General features: G+C 51.0%; 1 protein-coding gene across 10 annotated transcripts in view; it reads right to left on the bottom strand.

Moving 5' to 3' along the window:
• LOC123763245 (Like Sm protein 4) overlaps positions 1-24,639 on the bottom strand; it is a 209,375-nt gene that overhangs the window by 174,590 nt on the left and 10,146 nt on the right. For 8 of the 10 annotated variants that reach the window (XM_069303170.1, XM_069303167.1, XM_069303175.1 and 5 more), the window contains exon 2: positions 23,437-23,663. In XM_069303170.1, the coding sequence (XP_069159271.1) occupies positions 23,437-23,569 (133 nt within the window). In that variant the 5' untranslated portion in view covers positions 23,570-23,663. Of the gene's footprint in view, positions 1-23,436; positions 23,664-24,355; positions 24,487-24,639 lie in introns of all 10 variants that reach the window. The other 2 variants (XM_069303172.1, XM_069303171.1) reach the window with 1 other exon arrangement.

Here is a 24,639-nt window from a genome sequence, read left to right as displayed (position 1 = left end):
AGGTCCACCACGGGACCCACAGAGAACCAGCAAGTCAGACATAGGACGGCAAGAAGCCGAAGCAGCTTGTATATATACTGCGCAATGGCGAAAGCCTTGAACAAGAGAGGACAAAAAGGGGGAAGAGATCCTAAGAGCCAAGGCCCAAGCGGATTGCACAGAGGAGGCAAGCACCATTTGCCGATACGCGAGCCAGAAAGCATAAAACAGAGCAACTGCATCCTGTAAGATCGGCGCGAAAAGCTTCAGCAAGGCAGCCAATGAGTGAGCCACCGAGGCCAAGGTGCCATACACAGGAACAGCCCCATGCGCACCCACATCCTCCACGAGCCAGTCAGAAGACAGCTCCAGGAGAGAAAAGAAGCGCAAGGCCACAACCAAGAGGCCCCAAGCGCGCGAGTCCTCCGCCATCTGCGCTGCCAAAAGGGAGGGAACCTGCACATGGAGCTGAATGACACCAACATCCCGGGGAAGGGCAGGAGCAAACAAGCACTCATTGAGGTGCTCAAAAGGGTCACCCCGCAGGAAAACCTGAAACACCGTCGAAGCCTCCCGCCACTCAAGCACGCGGGAACGGCAGAGAGTGCTAAGCCTCCAAGGCAAAGACAGGACAGTCCGCCAGCCAGGACGATTCCGGAACCTCGTAATGGAGTCAGAAAGGGAACGAAGTCCCAAACCTGAAAGCCGAGGGATCCATTGCCGAGGCATAATCTGGGTCACGCAAGAGGTTTGCCGCAAGGGCCGCCCGCACCGCAGCAGGTTTGATGTGAGTAGCCAAAAACCTACGGAAAGACGGAACCGAAGTACCTGGGGAACACGGAACCGAACCAAGGGAGGGGCAGACACCATGTCCAACTCGTATGCAGAGGGGGGAAAAGAAAACCCCCACTCCTTGTAACAGTAAGCCCTGCTCAGAGGGCAGAAAAACTCAGGTGGGGTCCAGCAGGGCCCAAGGCCCCCAAGTCAGCCCCTCCCCAGCCCCAGGGTCCTCCTCCACAGGACCCGGGACTGAGTTCTTCCCCCAAGCACCGACCCCACCAGACAAGGCCAGCGCAGCTGTAGAAACCGGATAGAATAAGGCCCACTGGTCAGACCCAGAGGCTTTGGCCACGGGAGGTGACTAGAATGCCTCTGTCGCCACACCGGTAGGGGCATCCCCCGAGGCTGCCCGAGTCTCAAGACCAACTAACCCCTGCCCTGACTCCGAAACTCTCAGACATTTCGGGGCTGGAAGCAGGCGAGGGGGACCAGAATGAATAACAGAAGGGGAAGGGCTAGGAGGTGCGGACTAAACCAGGGTCGAAGCGACCCCCACCCCAAGTCCGGGTCCCTATAGGCAAATACGGGGCAGCCGCAGGGAATCCGGGTGAGCAACCAACCAAGTGCGTTGCAACAAACAAAACCTAGAATGCAACGCCTGCACAGCCTGTACCCGAAGATAAACACCCACAGATTGGGTAAATTGAGTCACCAGCAAGCAGCAATACTCACAGGACTCAGGGTTGAAAGTGTCACCAACCCAACAGGCGACCCTCACAAAAACAGTGAGGGTCGCCCTGAGACAAGGGGACCAAACAACCCTCAAACTTGCATGAAGCGAGGGGGGACCCCGGAGTCACATCCATCGGACCCACGCGTCCCCAAGGGGATTCCCAGGGTCCTGAGTGTTTACTTGAAGAGGATTCGCGCTCAGGTAAACCCAGGCAGGGTACTGCTAACCGGTGCCCAAAACTACCAAACAAACTATGTAAAGCTGAACCCCAGGGATGTGTACACTCACGGGGACCTAGCCGAGACGAAGCTCGCAGGTGGGACACCATCAACGAAGCCACCTGATCACCATAGAGATGGTGATACCCGCGTCAAAATACCAGATGCGAAGAGCCGAGGAGAAGGCCGAACCAGTCACGTACAGGACCAGTTCGACCTGCCGAAAGAGGCGGAGCCGCGGGAAAACGCCCCGGGTTCAGACACCTATCAAACAGCGTCTGAAAATAAAACTGGGTTGGCCACCAAAGGACCATGATGACTACTTTCCTTGGGAATGAACTCCAATCGAGCCAGAACCCGAAGCAACAGCTGGACCAGGAGAAGAGGAATAGGTACCCCACCTTGACCAGTCCTGCCGAAAGGCATCCATCGTGAACACCTCGCAGGCGGGTAAGGGCGCCACATAGAATGGGCGACGCCAAGACCTCGCCGATGTGAAGACGTCCATTGCCAAGAGTCCATATGTCTGGCAGAGCTAACGAAACAAGTCGGCGACGACCGTTCAATCCGCGAACAGAAGAATGAACCGAGACAGGCTGCCCGCCAGGACGCAGGAAACACCCCGGACATGAACCTCACGGCTAACCAAACCCCATGAATCCAGCAAACGAGCCACTCAAAGGGACCAACCTCAAAGGTCAAACACCTAAGAGAAACCTTGTGATTCCGGCAAAGAACCACCAGAGAACGGTCCGAATGGAGCTGGGTGGTAGAGCACCGAGTGACCCGAACCCTCCAAAGCACAAACCAGACAGTCACAAACTCCCGAACCATGCTGTGCGCTCAACGGACGGACAGACCCCACCATCACCGGCCGACCTGGTGAGCACTGGTCACAAAGCCTCAGGCGAGAGATGACCCGTCCGTGAACACATCGAGCGAAGGCTCGGGGAGGTGCCAAGGCACGGAACCCCGAAAACCCCAAAGAGGAAGCTGGTGATGCAGCACCAACACAAGATCCTCAGAGGACGAACCCAACGATTGCAAGAGAGGCAGAAGGGAAGTCTCCGAAGGAACCAAACAGACGCCGAAGCCAAACCCAACCCTGCAGGCAGACCAGCACGTCGAAGTTCAGACTCCCACACAACTGCTCGAGCAACCGCCGGGCAACCTGGGACCCTCTCATGAACAGCCGAAGGCAAGACCACAGCCACAGCAACGCTTCTGGAGGGAAAGACATGGAGTGGCCCAAGAGCTCTAAACAAGACCCAGCGAGGTACGAACCCGGGACGGAAACAGATGGAACGGCCTCCAGATCACCAGGAAACCGAACCTGGGGATCTGGAAAGATCCACACCCCTAGCTAGCATACAATCGGACCGACTGTGAGCCCACACCAGCCAGTCGTCGAGGTAGGCCAGACACCGAACCCCAAGCAGACTCAGACAGGGCACCAAGATCCGGTAAAGATGCGTAAATACACCATGTGCCAATTACAAACTAGGGAAGGCAACAAAAGCGGCAAGCCTGAAGCCCCACCACCAACTGTGCCAGTCCCGGAAACCTGCAGAGGAACGTGCAAAGAAATGACACAGAGGTCCAGGGCCACCATCCAGGCACCCGGCCCCAACAGAAGCCGGACTGGAGACAACAGTCCTACGATGAGGGCAAAGAATCCTGGGCGCAGACTGAACAAGTCCAGAAGAAACCGCAGATCCATCAGGCTTGTGTTTGCAAAGAGCAGACGGGCACCCCGGAAGGATAGGAGCGGATTGACCACATCCAACGCACCCACTAAGATGACAAGAAGCGCAGGGAAAGAAGCCCACCCCGCCAGCCCCAAACCCCCCAAAGGGGAAGAAGCCGTCCGCTGCCACCAGAGGCCGGAAGACAACCAAAAACGCCCACTAACTGCAGGACCAAGTGAGAGTCAACAGAGCAAGCTGCTCCCCCAGCGTCCCGTCAACAGCGAAGGGAACAGAGCCCCTTCCGAAAGAAAAAGTATATATAAATACACACACACACAAGGTGAATTACACACTAAGTGGCGCCCAGAACTGAAGGACAAGAGCTACGAGAAGAGGTTAGAGGCATTATATATGCAAAGCAAAGAAATGACAACAGGAGAATAAAACCCCTAAAAAAGGTGAAAACTCACTCAAGAAGCTCGCTCGCACACCCAGGAGCATGTAAACAAACCGCAACGCCGCCCTGGTGGCCACGCCAGGAAACCAGCAGACGAAAATGGCCGCTAGAACAGAGGGCTGTGACCGACGTTAAAGATACGAAAACACGCCAGCAAAAGTGGGAAGCAAGCAGACAGAATGGGCAAAAAACTCTGCCCAAAAGCAGAAAATCCAGGCAGGGGCAAACTGCCCCAGAACTGCTAGCAGACATCCCCCACAGCCCCAGGAACCCATGTAACACCACTATAATTGTAACACCCCTATAAAATATACTAAACTAATAATGTAACTACTACTTATCCTGAGTAACACTTCCTATCGGTTGCAGTTGGTAACACTGTTATTGAACACTGTAATATGAGCTGACATATGATGGTTACACCGGAACCAAAAGGTACACTACCAACAAGGAAATGCTACACAGGATTAAAAACGCTGCCACCATCTGCCTTGACCATTGAGACTATATCAAGCAACGAGGCAAGAAACATTGCTTGACTTGGAGAGTACTTTCTATAACTGTCATTAATTATGGCACATTTGTCAGCCACTTTATCCAAAAGGCTAAGAGAATTCAACAATTGACACAGACAGGAAATTTAACACGAGTTTATTGAGAACATAGTTATGCTAATTACCAATTATAAATCCTATTCTAACACTGGCAAATAGTTAAGAAATTTAGACATGGAACAAAACCTCAGAGATCACACACATTACCTTAACCCTTAAAGTGCGCATCACGTCATATGGCGTGTTGGAAGTTGTTCCAGTCAACTGCGCATCACGTCATATGACGTGTTGGAGTACTACGCAAGATTTAAACGGCCCGCGGATACACAGGGTTCACCACACCTTCATCAGGGCTCTTGTAAACAGACGCCATTTAAAAAAAAAATCGTGGGCCAAACTCCCGGGTGTTATTAGCCTCGGTATTGAGTGAGCAACCAAGCCTGACGCACGCAGCATGAGCTAACAGCACTGCTGTTCAGCTTGTGACCACAGCATCGCCTAAAAATGCCAAAATATACTTGTTCATGGTATTATGTAGCGATGATATTATTACAGAAGACCCCTGACTGATAAAACAGACCAGGGTTCTGATAATAGCAGAATTGGGGTGATATTTAGCGCTGTGCGCCATGGAGGGAGGAGTAATGCTGTGGGAGGGAGGGTGGTGGCAATGTCTTCTGACTGTGTGTGGCCACCTTTTATTGACTGCACTCACCATACCAGCTTAGTGGTTCGCTATGGTGAACACAAATGTAGATACTTATATATAACATGTGTATAGAGGGTATAAACAGCAAGAGAAGGTTGGGAGCCGCCATTTTGGCGAGGGCGGTGGCGTCGTCTGAACGACGCCACCGTGCAGACGACGGTGTTGTTTACTGGTTACCACGATGGTCTTTGGGCACCATACCAGTTTATTTGTACAAGTATGGTGAATAAAACAGGTAGATATTTATATATAATGTGTGTATATAGCGTAATAATACCACACAGTATTGTTGGAGGAGAAATATTAGTGCATCTGGCCTTGAGGGCGGCAGCCATCAGCTGACTGTGTGAGGTCCTATGTCTTTGTGCCTTTACTCACCATACAAGCTTAGATGTACAGTTATGGTGAACAAAACATGTAGATATATATAATGTCTGTATATTGTGAATTATAGCAAAAACAGTATTGTGTGAGGAGAATGTGGGCGAGTCAGATGACTTGAGGGAGGGCGGGAGTGGCTGGCTGGTACACGGCGGTCACTCCTCGTTACTTTTTGACTCATAATAGCTACTTAGTGGTTCGTTAGAGTGAACAAAACATGCAGATACTTATATATAACCTGTGCTTATAGTGTAATAACCGACACAGTATTTGTTCACTGATTGATGAACATAATTGAATCAACAATATGCACACCATATTTTTGAGTACAGCAACGATTCACTCATTTTATTATATATCAAACTACACACTATTGAATAATATTACAGCAAAAAAACTATGAAAAATCAGAGACATTGAAATAATTAGGTAATTATCTCTTTGTGGCAACTCCGGCCTGACAGCTGGCGAGCAACAGACCGCCGCCTGGGACGCGCTGAGTCAGCGCCTATTTTTTGCCAGACTTCCCCGCCGTATAGCGGGCAATATATGCCACTTACGATTTTTTTATTATTTTTCCCGTGATCAGTGAACACAAATTAACAGGTTAGGAAGAAAAAATATTTTTTTTTTTCAAAATTACATGCGCCTGTGGGGAAGAAAGGATATTATACCCCTAGCATGTTAAGGGTTAAGACCTCTGTCTCTCCATCCGGTGGATTCACCCTGTCTCTCCCTGGCTGTGAGATGTTCTTCACAGATCCACTCTCGACCCTGGTGTCCCGCACTCTGTCCCTAAGTCTCTACAGGACCCATATATATATATATATACAACCCCAAAGGGGGGGAGAGGGAGATTTGCTGTTGCTACCTACACCAAGAATGTAAGAGGTCGGCCACACATGCACAAACACTCAAGAATTTTTCATTAAGCTTGTTTGACATTCACCATACACTGTCCAAGAGAGGAATTATTAATTACGTGTGTGACTGACCTCTGACCTGGGCTAAAAGGGGGGGGTGGGGAGATCCATGGATGTTTACACATAAGAATCTGGGGTCTAATTCCATTGCAATGTTTGACAAGAGTATCATGAAATATTACATACTTGAAACTAGCTGACTAAGACTAACCCAGGAATTTTTTCATCAACATACAAGATAATCCGGAGGTCATCTGGGCTGACCTCTTGGAGAAGGCTTCCCTGGGTGTGAACTCTAAGGGGGGGTCATGCGTGTTACACCCACAACAGAGGCCTCGGGGCAGAGCCGTCCTCCAAGCCCTCCGCCCTTAAAGAAAAGGAAGAGTCCATGGGAAAGGCAGCAAGAAAGGACCGCTGGTAAGACCCAGAAGCCTTCGCAGGAGGAACAGGCTCAAAAACCTCCGTCCCCCAACCCGAACGGGGCAGCCCCCGAAAACCGCCCGAGTCTCGGCCCCAACTAAACCCCACCACGAACCCGAAACCCGCAGACGGTCCGGAGCCGGGAACAGGGAGGGAAAGGGGCGAACAGCACCTAACCAAAATGGGGCGGCCTCGGGGCATCCGATTGGGAAACCAACCTAGCATGTTGGAGTAACCTAACCTAGCTTGCAACACGGATGCCGCCTGTTCTCTGAACAGTAATAACATCAGGAGAGTACTGGAGAACAAGCAGAGAATATCTCTCGCAAGACTCCGGGTCAAGGTGTCAGTTACCCAACTGACAGCATGACAGAGGTAAAAGTGGGGACTGTCACCCGGAGACAAGGGCATAGCAACCAACAATCTCGTACAACATGGGTTGGAACCCGGACGACACATTCAATGGTCCACCAAGCCCAGACAGGGGTTTCCAGGGGCCGTAGGCTGACTGCTACGGGAAGTCCCGGCAAGGTGTTGCTAACCGATTAAAAAACCCAAAAATAATAAGAGGATAGAGGATAGCACTGAAAACCCCTGCGACGTGTACAATCACGGGGGCCTAGCAGAGGGCCGCCAAACACTACCAGTGGAACTATAGCCACACTGGGCAGATCCCCACCAGGGAATTGAAATAAAAACAAAAGAAAACCCCCGCAAAAGTACACCGTTTCCAGAGGCAACAGGAACCGGTCACCACTTAGGTGGCAGGTCGCGCAACACCTTGACACCCTAAACAGCCCAATACCAATCCCTACCCAGGGCCAAACAAGGGCCCCAAGCCCCAGCTGGCCCCAAGGGCGAGGCAAATGCCGAGCAGCAAGAACCTCTACGGGAATGGTTCCCGAACGCCCCAGGGAAGATAACTCTGTCACGCAGGAGCAGTACTCACAGGGCGCTTAGGGAAGGAAGCCCCTAAGTGCATGCAGCCCCTGCACTGATGAGGTACTCCTGGCCACCGCACAACACAACACACAACAGTAAACGCCACACAAGGCAAACACCGCCTAGGAAACTGAGGCCAGAGAAGCGTCTATCCCGGTTGACATTAGCTTACGAACTGATGCTAGGCAGCCGGAGCAGTAGGTCCGGGGCTCCCCCCTCTCCCCTCTCGGGGCAGGGAGGGCTGCGCGGACGATCGGCGCGGCAGTAAAGTGATGTTTGCTTGTTTCCTTGGGATTGTAGAGAGTTTCTACCTCTCTGTTCAGTTTTTTGTTCTAGTTTTTTACCATGTGGGGTTTGTTTTGTTATGCCTACCTTTCTGGGTGCCTAACCCCGGTAGATGTCAGATAAGGAAAACCCCAACCACAAGGGGGTTTTCCAGGGCCATTGCCCCTTAACCTCTCTGAAGGGACCAGGTTCTGGCGCTGGTCCCTGGTAGGTCTGAACTCCTTAGCTAATGTCCCGGTCTAATACATTAGCCCGATAAGCTCCTGGGAGCCAAAGGGGCTCCCCACAGAAAAAGGACATTATGAGTGTTAAAGTGGCAAAAGGCAAAAGAACAATCACAAAACAAAGACCACAAATACTTGAAGAAGTGGAAAAGTTGTTATTAATTTGGATACATGACAGGGAGTTAAAGGGTAATAGTGTTTCGGAGGCCATCATTTGTGAGAAAGCCAGGGTATTGCACGAAGACCTTGTAAAGAAAACCCCTGGAACGAGTGATGCAGATATGAAAGAGTTTAAGGCAAGCAGGGGATGGTTTGAGAAATTTAGAAAAAGAAGTGGTATCCATAGTGTTGCAAGGCATGGGGAGGCAGCCAGCTCAGACAAACCAGCCGCTGAACGATTTATTGAAGAATTTAAAGAGTTTGCAGAGGCTGAGGGATACCTACAGCAACAAGTGTTTAATTGTGATGAGACAGGACTGTTCTGGAAAAGATTGCTACAAGGACATATATTACCAAGGAGGAAAAAGCATTGCCCGGACACAAGCTTATGAAAGATAGGTTTACGCTTGTGCTGTGTTCAAATACGAGCGGCGATTTGAAAATTAAACCCTTGCTAGTGTATCATTCTGAAAATCCAAGGTTTTCAAACAGTAAAAAGTGCAGTAAAGCCAAATGTGTGTGATGTGGAAGGCTAATAAATGGGCATGGGAGACTAGGATTTTTTTTTGGAGTGGGTGAATGAAGTGGTGTGCCCTGCCATAGAAAAATATCTGCAGGAAAAACATTTGCCACTCAAGTTCCTGCTTCTCCTCGACAATGCTCCTGCTCATCCTCCAGGATTGGCAGATGAATTGATGTACAGATACAGTAAATTTCTCACAATAAAGTTCCTTCCTCCTAACACCACTCCTCTAATTCAGCCTATGGACCAGAAAATCATAGCGAATATAAAGAAACTGTATGAAAGGGCACTTTTCCGGAAATGTTTTCAAGTGACTGAAGCCACAAACCTCACTCTCTAAGAGTTCTGGAAAGACCATTTTTCCATTTGTAGTTCTTTAACCCTTAAATGGCACATGGCTATATACAATTTGACACCCACAGGCACATAAAAAAAAAAAAAATTCTTTCTAACCTGTTAATTTGTGTTCACTGATCATGGGAAAAATAATAAAAAATCGTAAGTGGCATATATTGCCTGCTATAGGGCAGGGAAGTCTGGCAAAAAACAGGCGCTGACTCAGCGTGCGTCCCAGGCGGTCTGTTGCTTCCCAGCTGTCAGGCCGGAGTTGCCACAGATAATTACGTAATTATTTCAATGTCTCTTGATTGATTTTTCGTAGTTTTTTTGCTGTAATATTATTCAATAGTGTGTAGTGTGATATATTTATATAATAAAATGAGTGAATCATCTCAAAAATACTCAAAAATATGGTGTGAATATTGTTGATTCAATTATGTTCATCAAACAGTGAACAAATAATTTGTCGGTTATTACACTATATACACAGGTTATATATAAGTATCTGCATGTTTTGTTCACCATAACAAACCACTAAGTTGCTATTATGAGTCAAAAAGTAACAAGGAGTGACCGCCACATTCCAGCCCGCCACACACTCCCTCTCTCAACACCTCACTCGCCCACATTCTCCTCCCACAATACTGTTTTTGCTTTTATTCACTATATACAGACGTTATATATAAGTATCTACATTCGTGTTCACCATAACAAACCACTAAGTTGGCATGTTGAGTTGCAGTGCCAGTGGCAGCCCGCCACTGGCTGCTACTTCCTCCCTCCCTCAAGTCACCTGACTCGCCCACATTCTCCTCCCACAATACTGTTTTTGCTTTTATTCACTATATACAGACGCTATATATAAGTATCTACATTCGTGTTCACCATAACGAACCACTAAGTTGGTATGCTGAGTGGCAGTTGCAGTGGCAGCCAGTGGCAGCCTGCCACTGGCTGCCACTCCCTCCCTCACCTCACCTGACTTGCCTCCATTCTCCTCTCACCATACTGTTTTTGCTTTTATATACAGACGTTATATATAAGTATTTACATGTTTTGTTCACCATAACTGTACATCTAAGCTTGTATGGTGAGTAAAGGCACAAAGACGTAGGACCTCACACAGTCAGCTGGTGGTGCCGCCCTCAAGGCCAGACGCACTAATATTTCTCCAACAATACTGTTTGTGGTGTTATTACGCTATATACAGATATTATACATAAATATCTACCTGTTTTATTCACCATACTTATACAAGTAAACTGGTATGGTGCCCAAAGACCATCGTGGTCACCAGTAAACAACATGATAAGTCGTGCAGACGACGCCACTGCCCTCACCAAAATGGCGGCTCCCAACCTACTCCTCTTGCTGTTTATACCCTCTATACACAAGTTATATGTAAGTATCTATATTTGTGTTCACCATAGCAAACCACTAAGCTGGTATGGTGAGTGCAGTCAATAAAAGGTGGCCACACACAGTCAGAAGACAACGCCACTACCCTCCCCACCCACAGCATTACTCCTCCCAACATGGAGCACAGCGCTAAATATCACCACAATCCTGCTATTATCAGAACCCTGGTCAGTTTTATCAGTCTGGGGTCTTTTGTAATATCATCGCTATATAATAGCATAAACAAATATATTATGGCATTTTTAGGCGATGCTGTGGTCACAAGCTGAACAGCAGTGCTGTGAGCTCATGCTGCGTGCATCAGGCTTGGTAGCTCACTCAATACTGAGGCCCCTAACACCCGGGAATTTGGCCCACGATTTAAAAAAAAAAATGGCATCTGTTTACAAGAGCCCTGATGAAGGTGTGGTGAACCCCATGTATCCGGGGGCCGTTTAAATCTTGCGTAGTACTCCAAAGCATCATATGATGCAATGCGAAATTTACTGCAAGTCGGTCAAAGCATCACATGATGCGATGCGCAATTTAAGGGTTAAAACTCGTTGACAAAGCCTGGCAGGAAGTGATTCAGAGAACCCTGATTTCTGGCTGGAGAAAATTGTGGCCTGAATGTGTGACAAAACTAGACTTTGAGGGGTTTACGCCTGTAAATGATGCGCCTATTGTTGAGGAAATTGTTACTCTGAGGCGGCAAATGGGCTTAGAATTGGATGGTGATGATGTGGAGAAGTTGGTGGAAGAACTGACCACCGAAGAACTCCAAGTCCTTCAAAAGGAACAGCAAGAAGACCCAGCTGATGATGTTTCTCCAGTGGAGGAGGATGAGGCAGTAGCGAATGTCCCTTCTGGAGAAATTAAGGTGTGTCAGATGTGGGAAGGGATGCAAACTTTTATTGAAAAGACTCACCCAGAGAAAGCTGTAGTAGGCCGTTACCTTAATCTTTTCAATGACAATGTTATGCCTTACTACAGAGACAGCTTGCAAAGAAGGGAAAAACAAGCTTCCATGTACAGATTTGTTGAGAAAATCGAGCAGTGAGACACAACCAGGACCTAGTGGTATGCAGGCAAAACGTGCCAGAGAATGCACACCAGAAAGGTCCTCATTGTCTGATGTTATAATGGAAGGGGACTTCCCTTCCAAACAGTAACACCTGTCCTCCTCCCCCCTCCTCACCATCTTCCATACGCATACAGCATTCATCAACAAGGGTAAGTAATAACTTGAACATAGTTTTGTAGGTTTATTTAGATGAATTAGGTATAAAATTTAGTTTGAAGTGAGGTTTTTTGGGGTAGTCAGGAACGGATTAATTCATTTCCCATTATTTCTTATGGGGAAATTAGCTTCGGAATACAAGTTTTCGCTATACGAGCTGTCTCCAGGAACGGATTAAACTCTTAAGCCGAGGTACCACTGTATGTCCAGAGGTGCGCGCCAGCAGAAGACGAGGTGGAGGTGGCGCCACGCTGAGCCACCGCACACCCGGAAGCAGAGAAAAGAACAAAGTGAAATCTCCATATATAAAATCCAGAATACCCCCAGTACATAGAGGGCTATGACTGGAGAGAAAACAAGCAAGAAGCCGTAGAAAACTGCGATGAACAACGTGGAACACACGAGTACACCGCCCAGAAAACAAAACGAACACCCCGGCCCCAGCAAGTGAGGTACGAACTGCGCCGCCCGGTGGACGGGTGGTGCGGTTCGTACACCAGACAGACACACACATATCGTACAAACACATAACTTACAGACACATCGTATAAACACCAGGAAGGCGTACGTAACAAATAATGTTCCAATAATATTGGAAGGTACGAAGAGGTTCGTGAACCAACGAGAACCACAACAAGCAAGCACAGATGCACGGAGGTACATATGGACAAAAGACACCCCTGATCAAGTGATACACAGGTATCCCAATACGAAGGGAACAGTATCGCGATGTAAGCGCGAAAAGGGAGAGGAAAAGGGGGGCGAAACACACACCCCAGGAAGGACGGGACCGACGAACCCGAAGGGACACAGAACCGAACCCAGGGAGGGGTAGACCCGAACCAACACGAACGCAGAGGAGGAAGGAACAACGTCACTGAGGAACTGCCAGCCCCGCACTGAGGGTACAAAGACCCAAGCGGGGCAAAACAGGGAACAGGGCCGAGGCCCCCCAGGCAACTCCCCTCCCCAACCTCGGAAACCTCTACAGCAAGACCGGAGCCAAGCCGCACCCCCAAAGCCCCAGCTTTACAAGGAAAAGCCGGGGCAGGCGCACAAACTCTAAGGAAGGGAGCCCACTGGTCAGACCCATACTGCACGGCTGGAGGAACAAACTCGAATGCCCCCGCTGCCACCCAGGAAGAGGAAAACCCCCGAGACTGCCCGAGTCTCAACCCAACCAGATCCTGCCCCAACCCCGAAACCCGCCCATGGTTCGGAGCCGGAAGCAAGGGAGGAGGCGTGCACAGCAGAAGGGGAAGGACGTGGAGCGGAAGGAGCCAGAGCCGAAGCGCCCCCACCCCGAAGTCCGGACCCCAACAACGGAGGACCCGTGGGGTTTTCCAGGGCCCTTAGCCTTGGTTATTCGCTAAGGGAAGCCCAGGCAGGGTACCACGAACCGGCGCCCAAGTCTACCAAACAAACTTCTAAAAGCTGAACCCCCGGGACGTGTCCACTCACGGGGGCCAAGCGGGGAGGACCACCAACAGAAAATATCAATATAAACTCCTAGAACAGCAAAGGGGTACCACAAAGAAGAAGAAGCCCTTCAAGAAGACCTGGACAAAATAAGTATATGGAGCACCACTTGGCAAATGGAATTTAATGTTAATAAATGCCATGTTATGGAATGTGGAATAGGAGAACATAGACCCCACTCAACCTATATATTATGTGAGAAATCTTTAAAGAATTCTGATAAAGAAAGAGATCTAGGGGTGGTTCTAGATAGAAAACTATCACCTGAGGACCACATAAAGAATATTGTGCAAGGAGCCTTTGCTACGCTTTCTAACTTCAGAATTGCTTTTAAATACATGGATGGCGATATACTAAAGAAATTGTTCATGACTTTTGTTAGGCCATAGCTAGAATATGCGGCTGTTGTGTGGTGCCCATATCTTAGGAAGCACATCAACAAACTGGAAAAGGTGCAAAGACATGCTACTAAGTGGCTCCCAGAACTGAAGGGCAAGAGCTACGAGGAGAGGTTAGAGGCATTAAATATGCCAAAACTAGAAGACAGAAGAAAAAGAGGTGATATGATCACCACATACAAAATAGTAACAGGAATTGATATAATCGATAGGGAAGATTTCCTGAGACCTGGAACTTTAAGAACAAAAGGTCATAGATTTAAACTAGCTAAACACAGATGCCGAGGAAATATAAGAAAATTCACTTTTGCAAACAGAGTGGTAGACGGTTGGAACAAGTTAGGTGAGAAGGTGGTGGAGGCCAAGACCGTCAGTTGTTTCAAAGCGTTATATGACAGAGTGCTGGGAAGACGGGACACCACGAGCGTAGCTCTCATCCTGTAAATACACTTAGGTAATTACTTAGGTAATTACAAGGGCAGACCCCCTACCAGGCAAAACAAAAACAAAAGAAAATCCCCGCAAGAGGACAACGTACCCAGGCGGAACAGAGCCGGCCACTGTTATTGGTGAAAACTAGCTGTGCAGTACCCCGCGCCCCTACCAGTGATGAAAACTACCTCCTACCAAGAGACAAACATGGACAACAAAGTGGCGGCCCAGTACCGAGCAGTAAAGGACACAGCGGAGGTAGAACCCAAGGTGACTTGTGAAAGGTGGACCCAAGCCCAAAAGGCGGTACTTACAGGGCACCTAGGGTAGAGAGCCCTAGGCACATGCAGCCTGAGTACAGTGAAATCTCACTCCTGGCTTACACCCTACCGGTAGAGACAGTCCACACCACAAGGCACAGAACTGAAACAAAAACCGGAGCCAGAGGCACTCAACCGGCCAGTAATTCTATCAGCCAAGAACTGTTAGTTGGACCACCAGTGCGGATGGTCTGGGGCTCCCCCTTCCCCCTCCTGGGGAGAGGGGGCTGGGTTGCACAGACGGCGGCACGGCAACATGATGACGTCATGCTAGTTTGATAATTTTGTTTGGGGAGTTCTATTCACTCGTTTTGTTATTGGTAGCAATATTTTCACTAGAATAGGGGTTTGTTTTGAGGTGCCTACCTTTCTGGGTGCCTATCCCGGTCAATGGCAGACATAGAATGCTCCCAACCACAGTGGGGGGTTTCTATAGGCCATTGTTCCTCGTGCCTCTCTGAGGGGGCCAGGTTCTGGCTCGTGGTCCCCAGTAGGCAAGAACTCCAAGCACTTTGACTGATGCCTGAAAGCTAATAGATACATATCAGCCTGGATAGTTCTGGGGAGCCGACGGGGCTCCCCCCAGAAAATGGGAGATGATATAGGTGGTGATAATGCTGGCAAGGGCAATGACCTGTGATACCGCAGCACGCATGGCACTCTCCCTGCACAGGACACATTTGCTATATCGTCCGCATCCGTGTCTGTATCACTTGTATTGGACGATTATGTTAGTTCTTTATCGTGCCTTGTTTCATCAAAATCACTACCCATTTCTTTTTCAAACAATAATGCCTGAATTCCCATTCTGACAGGGGTCTTTCAACACTGCATCCAACAGGGGATTGGGAGCTGGAGGCAAGTGCGTCAGCCATGGTTGCTCAATTAGAACTGAGCCTACCCGTAGCTCTGGGGCATGCTGAGAAATTTGTTCAAGATGGCTGCCACTCACTGAAGGCCTTAAGGCCTGCATCTCGTAACTAACCTACCATGCGCAGTTTGAATCTTTCGATATCCTAACATCGCTTACAAGTCGAGTGGCACACCGCTTATACGTCCTGTTATGTCGGGTGGCACAGTGCAGTGGTTAACACTATCACGCGCCATTCGTGTGCACCACAGAAATGACGTCATGCGCCATTCGATGCAGGCGAGCGTGCTGCGATACCGAAAAGTGTATACTCGTTTCAGTTTTCTTACCTTAATTCTCGTGCTACGTCATTCGTTTTGGTATCATTTTGTTCGAAATAGAATTCCCTACAGGGGTATATGCATATAAGATCCAAAAACCCGCCATGACTCCCCACAGCAAAGCCTAAATTCGGCAAAGTTACCCGCGAGCTCGCAAAATTAGTCAAATGTGTATACTCGTTTCAGTTTTCTCACCTTATTTCTCGTGCTACGTCATTCGTTTCGGTATCATTGTGTTCACAATAGAATTCTCTACAGGGAATTCTCTCTCTCTAATATATGCATATTAAGTCTAAAAGTCCGACATGACTCCCCACAGCAAAGCCTAAAGTCGGCCAAGTTATCCGTGAACGAGCACCAATTGGCACACCTGCAGACTAATGTATATACTCGTTCAGTTTGATAAAATAAATTTTTTTGTTACGTGTTTCATTTTGGTATCAAATTGTTCGCAAAATAAACCAGCGTTGAATGTAATGAAACGCCATTTTCTGGGTGAGTCCCGGAGGCTCCCCGGAGCTATCCCAGGCTGATATGCTAATGTCAGACTTTGGCATCAGTCATGTGTATGGAGTTCTTAGGCCTACCGGGGACCACGGCCAGAACCGGGCCCCCTCAGAGAGGCAAGGGGAGCAATGGCCTATAGAAGCCCCCGTGTAGTTGGAAGCATTCTATGTCTGCCATCGACCGGAACAGGCACCCAGAAAGGTAAGCGCCCCAAAACAAACCCCTATTCTGGTTAAAATTGCTACCTAAAACCGAACTAGTGGATAGAACTCCCCAACCGAAAACAAGCAAACTAGTGTGACGTCACACACTGCCGCGCCGCTGTCTGCGCAGCTCCCCCCTCCCCGTGAGGGGGAAGGGGGAGCCCCAGACCCCCCGCGCCGGCTACCCACACCTCAGTTCTTGAGGCTGGATGTCAAAAACGCGAAAAACCGCCGACCGGAGGGAGGGAGGGATGCCGGGGAGCCTCCAGGACTCACCCAGAAAATGGCGTTTCATTACATTCAACGCTGGTTTTCTGGGGGGAGCCCCGTCGGCTCCCCGGAGCTAACTACCCACAGACAGAAAAAGAGGGATTTACCCGGGAGGCGGTCGTCGCTCACCCCTCAACTCGAAGCCGAGACAACTGGCTGCAACCGCCGACCCAAAGCAACACAGGCCCGACGAGGCCCAGGGACATTCACAAGGTAACGAGCAGCCAGGACCCTGTTCGACCGCCAAAATCCCCGCGCCCGAATATCAGACCAAGACATATTCCCAAAGACGGCAGCAAGAGCCGCGAACTTACGAACGTCATGGGCACGGGGATAGACCGCAGGCTGGCTGGACCTAATAACCCTGCGGACGACCTGAGAGACCCGAACCCGCGAACAGGGAAGAAGGGAAACCGGATCAACCCACAGCGCGTCCCCAGACACAGAAGCTGTGGCGCGCAAATAACGGCGAAGCGCCGCAACCGGACACAAAACATGATGCACCCCCGGCCTGACCAACCAAGCATCAACCACCCATGGACCCCTCTGGAACGCAGCAGTCTCATTCTTCGCCAGAAAAGGAGACGGCTGCAAACGAACAAAACTATCACCACGACCAAAAGAGCAGAAACCCCTGCGCCGGAGGAGAGCTTGAAGCTCCCCTACCCGACCCCCAGAGGCCAAAGCCAACAAGAAAAGTGCCTTGGAAAAACAATCCTGGACCGAAGGGGCCACAACGAAACGAGGAGATGAAAGGAAAGCGAGCACTCTGTCCAAAGACCAGGACGGCTCAGGCGACGCATGAGCAGGCCGGAGGTGAAACAATGCACGAGACAGCTTGCGAAACGGCGCAGACGTAACATCGATACCGAAAGCAAGCTGAAGCGGCTCCGCCAGCGCCGCACGATACGAAGTGACAGTGTTAGGCATAAGATGACGGTCCTGAAACAACCACGAGAGGAAGGACAAGACCACCCGAACAGACAAGGAGCTAACACGACGAAGACGCAAAAAGAAACGGAAGGACCGCCAGGAAACTTCATACTGCCGCCGAGAAGAAGCCCACAGGTGGGACACCAACAAGGAGGCCACCTGATCACCATAGAGATGATGATAGACTCGAGTCAAAAAAACCATACGCGAAGACTCGAGGAGAAGATCGAACCAGCAACGTGACGTACCGGCCCGATCTGCTGAAAGAGGCGGAGCCGCGGGAAAACCCTCGGGTTCGGACACCGAGCAACCAGCGCCTGAAACCAAGGCTGCGCCGGCCACCAAGGGGCCAGAAGGACAACTCTCCCCCGGTAAGTCTCTAAGCGAGTCAGGACCTGGAGCAACAGCCGAACCGGGGGAAAGAGGTACAGGAACCCCCACCTCGACCAGTCTAGCCGAAAGGCATCGACCCCGACGGCCTCGCAATCGGGGAAGGGCGCCGCATAAACGGGAAGACGCCGCGACCACGCCGACGCGAAGAGGTCCACTTCGGGGCGCCCGAACGTCTGGCAAAGCCAACGGAAGGACTCGACGTCGACCGTCCACTCCGTGGAGAGGGGAACGAAGCGAGACAGGGCGTCGGCCAAGACGTTGGACACGCCCCGTACGTGAACCGCCAGGAGAGCCAAACCCCGAGAACTCAGCAGACGAGTCACCCGAAGCGACCAACCCCAAAGAGACAAGGACCGCATCGAACCCCCGCGGTTCAGGCAATGAACCACCGGAGAGCAGTCCGAATGGAGCCGAATCGTCGATCCGCGGGCCACCCGAATCCTCCCCAGAGCAAACCACACCGCCGCGAACTCCCGCACCGTACTGTGAGCTCGACGGAAGGACGGATCCCAACGCCCCTGGCCGGCCTGGTGAGCACTGGTCACAAAACCCCAGCCGAGAGACGACGCATCCGTGTACACATCGAGCGAGGGCTCGGGTAGGCGCCAAGGCACTGAACCCCGAAAAACCCGAAGAGGAAGCCGGTGACGCAGCAACCGACGCAAGTCCCCCGGGGGTCGAACTCTGCGATCGCGAGAGAGGCGGAAGGGGGAACCCCGAAGGAACCAGAACAGCCGTCGAAGCCAAACCCGACCCGGCGGGTAGACCACCATCGCGAAGTTCAGGCTCCCGCACAGCCCCTCGAGCAACCGCCGGGTGACCCGAGGGCCCTCCAGAAACAGACGAAGGCGGGACCGCAGCCGCAGGAGAGACTCCGGAGGGAGAGACAAAGAGGCGGTTCGAGAGTCCCACACGAGACCCAGCCAAGTCCGAACCTGAGAGGGAACCAGATGGGACTTCCTCCAGTTCACCAAGAACCCGAACCCGGCGAGCTGGGAAAGAACCAAATCCCTGGCTAGCAAGCAAGCTGACTGGCTGGGAGCCCAAACCAGCCAGTCATCGAGGTAGGCCAACACCCGAACACCTAGGAGACGCAAACGAGCCACCACAACCCGTGTAAGGCGTGTGAACACGCGAGGTGCCAGGTTCAACCCAAACGGGAGACAACGAAAGCGGTAACTCAGACGCCCCACTACAAAACCGAGCCAGTCCCTGAACCGCGGATGAATCGGGACATGCCAATAAGCGTCCCGGAGGTCCAGGGACACCATCCAAGCTCCCGGCTCCAAGAGGAGCCGAACCTGAGACAGCGTAGTCATCCGAAAGGAGGGGCAATGAACCCAGGGGTTCAGACGGGACAAGTCCAGAATGAACCGCAGGTCCGCGCAGTCCCGTTTCGGAACCGGAAACAGACGGGAAACCCATCTGAGGGACGACGTCGTTTCGACGACGCCTAAGCGTACCCACTCCAAGACGACTCGACAGAGCGCAGGGGAAGAAGCCTGCCCTGCCAGCCCCGACCCCCCAAAGGGGGGAGGGGCCACCCAACGCCACCACAGGCTGCGAGACACGACCCGAAAGGCCCACGAATCGTGGGACCAGGCGCGGGCGAACAGCGCAAGCCGCCCCCCCATCGCCCCGTCAAGGGGGCAAACCGCAAAAGGGCCGGCGACCCTTACGAGACCCAGAACCCCGCACAGCGCGAACACCGCGCCGACCAGACGAGGGAGGGTCCGCAGGAGGAGCCAACCCCAAACCTGACACCAGAGGCCTACCACGACGAGAGGAACCCCGAGCCCTGGCACGACCTTTCCGGGAAGACCCACCCCGGGCCCCCCGGAAAACTAACAAGTCCGACATCGGACGACAAGCCGCCGACGCAGCCTGAAGAAACTGCGCCACGGCCGACTCCCCAAACAGGAGAGGACAAAAAGGTGAAGAACGCCTAAGAGCCAGAGCCCAAGCAGATTCCACGGAGGAACCCAGCACCGCCTGCCGACACGCGAGACGGGAAGCATAGAACAGGGAAACCGCATCCCGCAAAATCGGCATGAACAGCTTCAACAAGGCAGCCGACGAACGCGCAGCCGAGGACAAGGTGCCGGACCCCGGGACGGACCCAAGCGTCCCCACATCCTCCACGAGCCAATCCGAAGACAGCTCCAGGAGGGAAAAGAACCGCAAGGCCGAACACAAAAGGCCCCGGGCGCGCAAGTCCTCCGCCACGAGCGCCGCCGAAAGGGAGGGAACCTGCACATGGAGCTGAATAACGCCCACATCGCGGGGAAGGGCAGGGGCAAACAAGCACTCATTCAGGTACTCAAGTTCACCCCCCAGGAAAACCTGAAGCACCGTGGAAGCCTCCCGCCACTCCAGCGTGCGGGAACGACAGAAGGAATGCCAGGAATCCAGACCAAACAAGGGGCAGTCTGCTAGCCAGGACGACTCCGGAACCTCGTAACGGAGCCAGAAAGGGAACGAAGTCCCAAACCTGAACGTGGACGGATCCATTTCCGAGGCATAATCCGGGTCACGCAGGAGGTAAGCTGCAAAGGCCGCTCGCACCACACCAGGTTGGATGCGATAAGCCGAAAACCTCCGGAAGGACGGAACCGACGTACCCGGGGGAACACGGAACCGAACCCGGGGAGGGGCCGACACCAATCCAACTCGTACGCAGAGGGGGGAAAAGAAAACCCCACTCCTTGTAACAATAAGCCCCGCTCAGTGGGAAGAAAAACCCAGGCGGGGTCCAGCGGGGCCCAAGGCCCCCAAGTCAGCCCCTCCCCAGCCTCGAGGTCCGTCACCACAGGACCCGAGGCCGAGTCCTCTCCCCAAGCCCCGACCCCACAAGACAAGGACGGAGCAGCCGGAAAAGCTGGAGGAAGGGGGGCCCACTGGTCAGACCCTGAAGCTTCGGCCGGGAGACAAGACTCGAATGCCTCTGCCGCCCCCCCGGAAGGGGCAACCCCCGAAGCTGCCCGAGTCTCGAGATCAAGTAACCCCTGCTCCGACCCCGAAACCCTCAGACGCTTCGGGGCCGGAAGCAGGGGCGGGGGACCAGAACGAACAGAAGGGGAAGGACGAGGAGGTGCGGACTGAACCAGGATCGAAGCGACCCCCACCCCCAAGTCCGGGTCTCGAAAAGCAAAGCGGGGCAGCCCCGGGGCATCCGGGGAAGCAACCAACCGAGCGCGTTGCAACAGACGAAACCTAGACTGCAACGCACGTGCCGCCCGTACCCGAATAGAATCATCAGAGGATTGGGTAAATTGAGTCACAAGCAAGCAGCAACACTCACAGGGCTCAGGGTCGAAAGTATCACCGACCCAACAGGCAGCGTGGCAGAGGCAAAAACAATGAGGGTCACCCTGAGACAAGGGGACCGAGCAACCCTCAAACTCGCACACAGCGAGTGGGGACTCCGGGGTCACATCCATCGGACCCACGCGCCCCCTAGGGGATTCCCAGGGTCCTGAGCGTTTACTTTAAGAGGACTCGCGCTCAGGTAGTCCCAGGCAGGGTGCTGCAAACCGGCGCCCAAAACTACCAAGCAAACTTCTAAAGCTGAACCCCAGGGACGTGTACACTCACGGGGACCTAGCAGGGGGCGCCACCGAGGAGAACAGTGGAAGGGCAAAAACAAACTGAATAAAATGACAGAACCCCCCACCAGGCAAAAAGAAAAAGAAAACAAAACCCCGCAAGAGGACAGCGAACCCCAAGGAACAGAGCCGGCCGCGATGTCGGGAAATACAAGCTGAGCAGCACCCTGCGCCCCTACCAGTGCAAACTGCCTCTTACCTGCCGGTAACAAGGGAGAACAGAACACCCAAGAGCCCAACAGGCGGCCGAAAAACCGAAAGGTAAAACGGACCAGCAGAGGCAGACCCCGAGGAGCCTGTGGAAGGTGGCCCCAAGCCCCAAGGGCAGTACTTACAGGGCACCTAGGGAAGGCAGCCCTAGGCGCATGCAGCCCGAGTACTGAAGATAACTCCTGGCTCTCGCACCCACAAAACTAACACCACACGCAAAGCACAGTGCAGTAGCGACACCGGAGCCAGAGCACACGACCATCGCCTATAGCATCAGCCTCAAGAACTGAGGTGTGGGTAGCCGGCGCGGGGGGTCTGGGGCTCCCCCTTCCCCCTCCCGGGGAGGGGGGAGCTGCGCAGACAGCGGCGCGGCAGTGTGTGACGTCACACTAGTTTGCTTGTTTTCGGTTGGGGAGTTCTATCCACTAGTTCGGTTTTAGGTAGCAATTTTAACCAGAATAGGGGTTTGTTTTGGGGCGCTTACCTTTCTGGGTGCCTGTTCCGGTCGATGGCAGACATAGAATGCTTCCAACTACACGGGGGCTTCTATAGGCCATTGCTTCCCTTGCCTCTCTGAGGGGGCCCGGTTCTGGCCGTGGTCCCCGGTAGGCCTAAGAACTCCATACACATGACTGATGCCAAAGTCTGACATTAGCATATCAGCCTGGGATAGCTCCGGGGAGCCGACGGGGCTCCCCCCAGAAAAGGCACATATTTTAAAACTAACCACATAATAATAGAACAATAAATGGAATTTTAACAAATATTTTAACTTTTGGACACTCATCACCACAAAATTATTTATATCTTTCCAGTGTTCTCACATAAATTTTCGCGTCATGTCTTTCATTTTGGTATCAAATTGTTCGCAATATAAAGACACGTATTTTAAAATAAGTCCCATAATAATAGAACAATAAATGGAATTTTAACAATTATTTTAACTTTTGGACACTCTTGGACACTCATCGCTACAAAATTATTTATACCTTTCCAGTGTTCTGACATCAATTTTCGTGTTACGTCTTTCGTTTTGGTATCAAATTGTGCGCAATCTAAAGGTGCTCATTTTGAAACCACTCCTAGAATGATCGGATCAAATTAAAATTTTTAACAAATATTTTAATGAGTGACTCTGGACCTCATCACCTGAGAAGACTCAAGAGAAAAATGAGTGACGACGGGCGGAGGCAACGGAGTGCGATTGAGTTAAGGCACCTTGTGCAGTGCAGTGGTTATGGGGGGTCTTCCCTGCCACCACTTTTGAAAATATGTTAGCCTTTTTTCCATATATCTGCCAGGACTCCAGAGGACTCTAGTGCCTCTATGAAGACTAGAGCCAGGCTCTGGCTCTAGTCCCCAGTAGGCCATACATGACTCCAAATGGTTGATGTGACTCGATAAGTAAATTTTCAGTAGTGGGAAGCCATTTCAGTGTCATAATGTCAGGAAGCCACCAAGAGAATCCTCCATAAGTACAGTACTATAAAATCCTACCAAACATATTCACAAAAATACCACAAGAACCATCAAGTTTACATACATTTAATCATTCTTCTGAAGGTCAGCTTGTCCATTCCTTGTGAGGCTTTTACAAGAGTTTTCACCTCAATTGGGACACTGGCATTGAAGAGCACATTTTCTTGTCCACCTCCAGAAGATGCAGAGCTTATCATGGTGTTTCTTTTATCACTTTGGTGTGAATAAATATAACATTTGTTTGATGCTCCACTTCTCAAATTGATCTTCCCACTGTCCACTCAAGGTGACCTAAACAGAAAATATTAAATCATTCAGTAATAGGTTTACTGTATTTCCAAATAATTTAAATTGCTCAATGCACCAATATTTTCTAGGAGACTGAAAATCCAGCATTGAATGTAATGAAACGCCAATTTCTGGAGCCTTGGTGGCTCCCTGAAGCTATCTTCTAGAGATTGCTTCATACTAAAAGTGATCTTTTGGATACAGTGACCATCAGTCGTGGATACTTTTGTTTGGCCTACCAGGGACCAGAGCTAGAACCTGGCCCCCTTCATGAAAGCTGCATGGAGCAGGTGACAATCTGCCACTTCACCTTGAAAAAACTCTAGAAAGCCAGCACAGCTTTACAGACAATTGGAGGGTGAACAGAAAACAAAGCTTTTAAAAACGACCAAACTCCTCCACAAACAAGTAACACAGAATAAGAGATTCATTCAAGCTAGTTTAAAAATCATTAATACCGATTGCCATCACCAGGCAGCTTGACCCAGGCTACCAGCCGGCTCCTCAAATCAGTTCTGGATCTAATGAGCAAATTCACAATGAACCGATAATCCTGGCGGGAGGGAGGGTGGCAAAGAGTCACCGGGGCTCCTCTAGAAATTGGTGTTTCATTACATCCAAGACTGGGTTTCTGGAGGGAGCCTCTTGTTGCTCCCTAAAGCTAATTAACCACAGAGAACAAGAAAGGGACCTACCAGGGAGGAGAGGTGGTAGGCACTTAAGATGTAGAAGAGAAATCAGGTTAGGTAACATGCACCCAAAGCTACACACAAGGGGAGGGGAGACTGTGAGCTGGAGGAGGCAGGAGTCACACTGCAGCAAGCTCCTGGAAATATCAAATTACCTAATTACTGGGAACAGGTTGAGGGCTACAGTGGTGTCCCAGGTTACATAAAGGTTCAGGGAAGTGTAAAAGCAAATAAAATACAATAAACAAGTAAAAGTGAGTGGAATAAAAGTATTGAACTTAGGTTGAAGT

The sequence above is a fragment of the Procambarus clarkii genome, chromosome 49 (genome assembly GCF_040958095.1).
Source record: "Procambarus clarkii isolate CNS0578487 chromosome 49, FALCON_Pclarkii_2.0, whole genome shotgun sequence".
In the NCBI taxonomy this organism is placed as follows: domain Eukaryota; kingdom Metazoa; phylum Arthropoda; class Malacostraca; order Decapoda; family Cambaridae; genus Procambarus; species Procambarus clarkii.
This window is presented reverse-complemented; position numbering and strand designations above follow the sequence as displayed.